The sequence below is a fragment of the Macadamia integrifolia genome, chromosome 2 (genome assembly GCF_013358625.1).
Source record: "Macadamia integrifolia cultivar HAES 741 chromosome 2, SCU_Mint_v3, whole genome shotgun sequence".
NCBI classification, from domain to species: domain Eukaryota; kingdom Viridiplantae; phylum Streptophyta; class Magnoliopsida; order Proteales; family Proteaceae; genus Macadamia; species Macadamia integrifolia.
Window position 1 is genome coordinate 34,693,275 of NC_056558.1, and position 8,369 is coordinate 34,701,643.

The 8,369-nt window shown below is 39.8% G+C and overlaps 1 protein-coding gene and 1 pseudogene across 1 annotated transcript; one reads left to right on the forward strand and one right to left on the reverse strand.

Moving 5' to 3' along the window:
* Nucleotides 1–2,610: 2,610 nt before the first annotated feature.
* On the forward strand, nucleotides 2,611–5,934 carry LOC122065251 (annotated as a pseudogene).
* Nucleotides 5,935–5,998: 64 nt separating this feature from the next.
* LOC122065261 (MATH domain and coiled-coil domain-containing protein At3g58200-like) lies at nucleotides 5,999–7,758 on the reverse strand. Its single transcript, XM_042629060.1, has 2 exons — nucleotides 6,839–7,758; nucleotides 5,999–6,047 (listed from the first exon to the last, which is right to left on the reverse strand). Exons 1-2 carry the CDS (start codon nucleotides 7,756–7,758, stop codon nucleotides 5,999–6,001), a joined length of 969 nt encoding a protein of 322 aa, XP_042484994.1.
* Nucleotides 7,759–8,369: the final 611 nt, after the last annotated feature.

Sequence of the window (8,369 nt, forward strand, 5' to 3'; positions counted from 1 at the left end):
ATTATTTTGACTATATATATATATATTTTTTAAAGCAATGGAAATTACTCAGATTTACTATTTTCTATTGAGAAATCGATGCCTTTCCCTGTGCTGTTTTGTTTTCTAAATCAGAAAAACTCTAAAAATAAGTAAACGACGACCATTAATGGCTGCATTCTCTCCTTTAGCTAACCATTCTACCCTATCTCACGTCGTCCGACCATCGGCCCATAAGGGGATCTAGGCTTCTCCCATTGACCCATGCTGGTGTATGAACCATGTGATTAGGCAATTATCTTTTGTTCAATTTTTTAAGGGAAAAAAAAAAAACCTAAAAGGTAACATGGTCTCTACATCTATACATGAGAAGAGGGCAAAATAACTATCCCTCTGCTCATAAAAGAGGTAAATTCTACCACTATTAATGCTTCAACATGTGCTTCCAAATTTCTAATGAACGTGTATAGTAAGATAATGGTCAATCTATTGGGCACTAGTAGGGCCAAAGACCACTTATTTTTACACATATCCAAATATGATAGGTTCAATCCGACTTCCCCCCTCGGGCAAAGCTAATGTTCATGTGCTTTCAACGTACGGGAGTTATTTTGCCTTTTAGGAATCTTTTCCTATTTTTTTTTTCTTATTAAGAAGAAACTACATTACCCTCCCTTGCTAAGTTTAAAATTACTTATCCCTCATGTATTTTGTTGATTCTTTCAATCATACCACACGTGAGTAACAAATATCCTTTGCAGCCAATAGGATCTACGATGAAGTGCAGTGAGGGTCATGCTGCTGACACGTGGCTGATAGACCATCAAAGACTGAGAGACTTCACCCGTAGAAGCCGAATACTCTCTCAAACCCACCCGAAAAACATCAAACACATCCAAGAAAAATATTCAACATAGCAGTGAAATTGAGAATGAAACTACAGAATTGGAGACTAACCCAGTAGAATCTGCAAGGCCATTTCCACCCAAGGGGAGATCAATGTTATACACCACCCCACAGTGACGATGACTATCATGTTCTTTCATGGCACTCAAGAGACCCCTGCTGCCACCCATCAAACTTGTTCACCACATTCAATACCACATTGGCAAAGACATGGTAGACCACAAAGACAACCAAAATGGCGAACCCAAATATCAATCTTCTGAGATCCATTCCTCTGTTCCCCAAATCAGTCTCCAATTTTTCAAGTTTCACAGAAATAGAAGAAACCCAGAGAGGGAGAAAGAGGAATGCAATATTTCAATTTATACAGAGAGCGCGAGAGTAAAGAACACAAAATAGTACTCTCCACGTCTTTCATCAGCGAAGAATTCTTCATATAGAGATGGTAACCCATATGGGTTTGCATCATTACCTCCTCTGATCGACGAAAAACAATCAAGAAAATGGCATAACAAGAAGATCATTCCCATTCCAATGTTGGTCGCGGAACACCTTCTCGAAATCAATGTTGGTCACGGAACAAGAAGATGGAGAGAGAACGAAGCAAGAAGAAGGAATTACCTCTCGATTTGAGAAGAAAGGAGAGGAGAGGATGGAGAGAGGGCGGTGAAATTCCCTGCTAGTGCTTGTTCTCAACTTCGAACAGAGGACACAGGTCGAGATTTGAGAATGAAACAACAAACCCTAGGTTTTCGAGTGGGTTTGAAGATAGTACCCGGCTTCAACAGGTCGAGATTTCAGAGGTGCCACGTGTTAGCACTTGGCAGCACGACCCTCACTGCATTTCACCTGCCATTAGTGGAGATTAGAGAGAGAATTAGAATTTTCAGTATGATTCTGAAAATTATCTGATTTTCAGTTACTTTTTGCCCATGAACTGGCCATGCAAGCTTTCCATCTTCCACATTTGTGCAAGGTAACGCCTTTAGAGTGTGGAACTTTCTTTCGGAAAGCCAGTGCTTTGGCGGCGAAAGAACATGTACAAATTCCTCTCAAGTCGATTGGAAGAACTCTTCTGTTTTTTTGTTTTTGTAGAAAGGAAGAACTCATTTATAGAAGTGAAGCACCAAAACCCAAAAAACATAGGGATACATAATAATCAAACTAATCCTCTAGGGACTTTTGCAAGTCTCTCATAGGGATTTTTTCCACAATTTTGCGAGGAAGCTGTGTTCTTACGTTGTATGACTGTAGGACCATAGAGACTACTTATAATAGTACATCCAGTCTTAATTATTCTCACAATAAATGGATTGTACTATCTCTCTAAGTGGACCAACACATCACTCATATTAATGTAGCCCACAAAGCTCAACATCTCAAACTCAACATCTTTCTCAAGGCATCGATATGGCTTTGGCAGCGCATTGTTTCAAACAAGTGATGAGCGGAATCATATTTGCAGGTCCTTGCTTCTATACCTGTTAACCTGGACTTCAGCTCTTCCATTCTTTATGTAGATATTAATATCTAGATAAAAAAGATGAGGGTAAACCTGTCATTTGAGTTGCATCTCTGACACTGTTAACACCACCCGCATATGATAATAATTTCAAACTTAATAAGGAATGGGAGTGACATAGGTGTAGGGAGTGTAATTTCCTCTTTAATTAATAAGTAATACTTAGTGGATCTAATGTTTTTAAGTCGAATCCGGTTGGAAGTCATTCCCTCTCTCTCTAGATCAGAATCACATATGGCAATGGAAACAAAGGAATCATCGAAGTGGGAAGGCAAGCTTTGCGCAGAGGTAAAAGGAGCAACCGCAGACCAAGTGTGGCCTCTGCTAGCTGATTTCAACATCCACAAGTGGTTCCCTGCCGCCGACAATTGTCAGCCTTTGGAGGGCATCAGCTTTTGGAGGGCATCTCTGGACAGCCCGGCTGCCTTCGCTACTGCTCCAAAACATCAGCACCACCCCCTGCGTCGTCGGAGTCAGCAGCCGAAGAGAAGGAGATCGCCGCCACTACCATGTGGGCAAAGGAGAGACTCGTGGCCATCGACCCTGTGGAACGTTACCTGAGCTACTAGGTCCTTGAATACAATGTTGGGATGAAGTCTTACATCGCCACCATGAAAATACTTCAACTCTCCAAGGCGGCACTGCTGCGGCGGCGGCGGCGGCGGAGGTCAATTCTGAAGGGTGTCAGATCGAGTGGTCATTCGTGGCTGAACCTTTTGAAGGCTGGACTCTCGAGGGCTCTCTCCTTTTTCGAATCCTGCCCCTAGTTAGTTTATTCGCGTTTAAAACGCGTTTGAAACGGCGTCTCTTTTTTTTGCCGTTTTAAATGTTGTTTGTCGAATTTTTCATAGAAAATCGGTAAAAAATGAGAACAGGACTATTTGAAGTTTTTTTGCCGTTTTAAACACCATACCGTTTTTTTGATAGTAAAAAAACGGATTTTAAAAAATATAAACGTTTTAAAATAGAAACGTTTAAAACGGGGCTATTTGTTTTGATTGTTATCTAGGTATTTAGAGAATTATTATGCCAATTTATGTCTATATATTGCCCTTTTTTTGACACCGTATTATTTAAATATAAATGTTTAAAACACGTATCGTCCGTTTTTTATTTTTTCCTGTTTTTATCGTATTTGACCGTATTTTTGACCGTCCCGTTCACGTTTTGATCCGTTTAAAACATGCCCGTACCGAACAATGTTTTTTTGCCGTTCCTGTTTTAACTAACAGAGATCCTACCTTCAAGGCATGGCCCAGAGAATGGAAGATGCTCTGTGCCTTACTCCAATCTCTGTCTGAGCTAAGTTCATTATCATTTCCCTCAATTAAAGCTTGATTCTATGGGTTCAGATGCCTTTAAGATTGCTAAGACTGTTAAAACCCCTATTTCAAGAGATTGTCTTCCCACAATATAATTTTTTTTTTTTTTTAAGAGACAGGAGGGGTATCCAATTTTAGGCCGACTAAATCCCCCCGGGCTTGTATATGATCCCCACGCCACGTACAAATCAGAAGCTTCTGGGCCCTAGTGAACCTCAGGCGGGTGGCCCCAAGGAATTATACAGTGGCAAAGTTTTGATCGCGAGACCTTACTTCCTGAGGTGAAGTCTCATGTCCCCTCCAAGCCAGCTATGCTAACCCCTTGGGGTTACCCCACATTATAATTTTTCCATTGGGTCTCACACCATTCAATCAGAGTAATGATACACCCTCATTCACATCAACTTTTTCTTTTGTGGTCAAGAGATTGCTATTCATCACATGGTTTTGGCTTGGACATAGGAGTTTGTAAAATTACCAACCCATTTCTATGAAATAAAAAATTTCATTTATGTCCATGTTCCGCTTTTTTCTATTTCTTTTTTATTCTTCAAAAAGAGGGTGGAAAAGAGAGAGAGAGAGAGAGAGAGATCCTTATGTACAGAAAAAAAAAAAAAATGATAATATCTACAACCTCTTTGGTCTTTCATAATTGACAATATCAAATCTTATATCTCCCTTTTATGGATCAACTTTCACAGAGCATTTACTAACGGGTTGAATTCCCTGAAAGCAATCTTAAACACACAATGATCGAGTTGTTAAAAGAAAGGGCCCTTGAAGAATCATTCCATACAAATTCAAGAGAAAGGAAATCATAAAATTTATTTGTCATAAGGATGAATAACTAACAAAATTGACATGCCTTTTAAAGATATAGATCTGATCTCTTTTGAAGATATAAATCCAATTTCTATTAAAGAATTGCAGAAGATTATTGTAGATGATCATAACATGATGAAGTCATAAAAATTTTCAAGAAACTCATAAGAAATGAGGGTGCTCACCTCAGTTGGACAGGTATATTATAATCTGGTATTTTGAACTTTCAAAAGTCTCGTTGCATATGTGACCTATATATATCTCTTGAGTGGAAATGATCAGCCGTAAAGTCTAACCCTAAGTGAGATGCTAGACATATAATGATCATATTCAAAACGACCCATATGCTTACCTTGGCAATTACTAAAATGTTAAAAAAAAGAAAAAAAAAAGCCTATTTCATAAATCAAAATCGATTTTTGCCAAAAGAGAAAATAGAATATTTTACATAAATAAATAAAAACATATTTCTTATGAAACCATTTTGACAATAAATATTTTCAAACTGACAGCTGAAGGTACGTGTACACTTCTATAATTGTTAAGTCACTGGCAATAAAACATTAGTCACTAAGATTAAAACTCAAAATACATGAGATCTTTTTATGAATGGACTCCACAATGCTTATGCGTACTGACTATTAAGAGACTAGTTCTCATGTCTCTCATAGTCTAAGAAATTTTGATTTGCACTCCTCTAACCCATCGCAGTCCAACAATGCATATGTAAACACATAATGCATGCACCATGATAGATGCGGTTAAGTCAAGGATTACAAAGTGGCTTATTCGGATGATCATCTACAAATTAATCCACTAATCCAGTAGACCAACACAACAATGGTACCATTTAATTGACTTCATAAGCCACAAAATATGCATATCACATGCCATAAAATAAAATTAAAATGTCCAATAATAATGTACAAAAATAATACAAATAAATGTGTGTTTGACAACACAATTCCAATAAGAGTTGGTCAATCCATAAATTTCCTGATTAAATTAATAGATCACCAAGCATTTAAGGAGTTGCTTTCTGTCATCTAACTGATCCACTACATTTGTTGAGATTAATTGCAAAATCACTTGATAGAATTAAGCCCGCCGTTCAATATGCAGCTACTTGTAGCCCATCTAGTATGTTATTAGTGATATTGGAGGAAGAACAGCAACCATTGACAGAAAGTCTCCCCCTCAATTAACATTGTTTTAACCATCACAATTGATGGCTATATTCATCTTCAGGGAAAGGCCTGGTGTCGAAATAGTGGAAAGATTTCCCACAAAGAACAAACTAACTTGCCCTGGGCGAAGTCCACAAATGGAAAGATGCAGCCCTTTGAGACAACCGTGTACATTGCTTTGGATTCTAAAAAGTAGGTCTTGGGGCCTTCTCTTCTTCTAGTTGAAACCTCTATGGTTTCTTTCCAACCAAAGGCCACACTCACAACAGGATTTTTAAAGGAGCAACAAGAGAGGTAGAGGTCCACAGCCTGCATAAAATTGAGAAAAAAAAAACTCGTACAAAACATGAGAAATTGGATAGAGAAGAGTCGATAGAAGTTTAATTCATCCTGGTTAACTATTGGCTTAGCTTTAATTCATACTTTGCCACAAGTGAGATGGAAAGACCAGAAGACCTCCTTCGTCTCATGCCAAAGGCTGTTCATTAAGCCCATGAATAATGAAGTCCACATCTTCTGCAGTGAACAGTGAGGTGCAGTGAGGTGCAGTGGGCATCAGATGGCTAAGAGCATCTTGACACGCACCCCAAGGAGCTCCTAGCCACCCCAATGGTCATTGCACTGGTGCAGTGACTACAGACAATTTTCAACCATGATGCCCTTGAAAATACAAAGAGAATATCCTTAGCAACAGAATATGGGGAACTTTAGCTTAGCTTAGTAGTGACAGTTTCAACTTGAAGAGCTGGTGCTAATAGCTTGTGGGATTGAATCCTATCATATGCATTTGTGAGTAGATAGGTGTGAGTAGAAATGGGTGATCATTGGCCCTATTAATGTCTAGTAATAGGCTGGCCATGGACCAACGGTACTCAGTAGGATGACAAGTTAAATAAAAGGGAAAACATAAAACAAAAACAACAGCTCAAAGGGCCCGTTTGATAACGTTTATGCTGTTTCTGTTTCAAGAAACGATAGAAACAGAAATTTCCGTTTCTGGGAACAGAAACAGATTTTTGGGTGTTTGATAAACTTGTTTCTTGAAACGTTTATCTGTCTCTTCTTTTGCAAATAGGAAACCGACCGATTGAAATAAACACCAGCAGCTCCGATCCGGAACGACAGACTTCTCGGTGTCCTTGCTCTCCAGACACATTGAGAGATACTCAACCCCATTGACGGAACTCTGGTAGACACTAATCCGAAGATTACATTCCCCAGCAGGGAAAACAGGGCTCATTATCTTCTGGGTTTTGATCATCTCCTTAAAAAGACTGAAATTGCGAACCCTCCAAATGAACTTCCCACTCAATACATCAGAAACAGGACCTGCGACGACAACTGAGGACGATGAGGAAGAAGACTGTACCTCATTGTTATCACATGTGAAGGAAATGGATTCATTCAATACGAGGATATCAGCAGTGATGAGAACAGAGTCGTTATTGAAAAGGAAACCAGCTTTGGGATCAAGAATTGTGGAAGAGGGGGTGAAGTCGCACCAACCGTGAGATTTCTTCTTGCTTGAGAATCGATGCCATGAGTCCCTCTGAATGGACTTGGCCTCGTCGAGGTGATTAATGATGGAGAGCCGATAACTAGCGAAACAATCCCATTTAGAAGAAGAGGAACCTCGAGGATCCATGACTTGGAGGTAGATGGAGAAGTAACCAGGGAGGGCTTGAGAGTCTCCTTTAGGGTATACAAGGAGACGACAGTCGTATCCTCCCACCTCAAAGTAACGGCTCCATAGTGCCCTAGCCTTCACTTTGGGGAAATTGACGACCGTCCATCGACAAACCACAGAATGATCTCCACGGCGCTCGACGGAGACCGATTCCTGGCCGCCCCCTTCGCGGGACCCAAAGGTTTCTTCTGCAGCTGATATCGGTAGACAAGCCATTTTCTCTGATGCCGTCGATGATGATGTTGTCGCTGGAACTGCCAGCGGTTGCTGTGGTGGGTCGGAAAACGCTGTAGTGGACGACGATGAAGCTGCTTCGGATTGGCTAGACTTCATCGGAGACGAAAGAATACAGATATGTGATTAAGGAGTCCAGTAGCTTCACTAAGAATGGTAGTGATGCCAAACTCCGTCTTCAATATCGATTTTTTGTGCCCCATTTTTGTTTCGAGAAACGAGCGAAACAAGTAAAGCTTGTTTCGTCATTCATGTTTCTTGAAGCATAAATTGTTATAAATTTCAATTTATGTTTCAAGAAACAAGTGGAACGGAACACTTTTACCAAACGGTATTTATGCTGTTTCTTTGTTTCTGAGAACAAGAAAACACAGAAACACGTTTCTGGTTACGTTATCAAACGGGCCCAAAGTGTAGATCCATACATACTAATAGGGGTGTCAATCGGTCGGTCCGGCTTGGTTTCGGTCCGGGTTGAGTCGGTTTCGATGTGGGAAAGTTGAAACCGAAACCGAACCAATAAGGAAATTCCAGTTTCGGTTTCGGTTTCGGTGCGGTTTGGTTTCGGTTTGTCTTCGGTTTCTAAAATCGATTTGTAACCGGGTTGGTTTTGGTTTTTGGTCTAGTTTGGATTCGACTTTCCATACAAATGTATACAAAACTATGCAAATTTTGATTTTTTTAATGAATTTTGGAGTGTTTCGATTTCT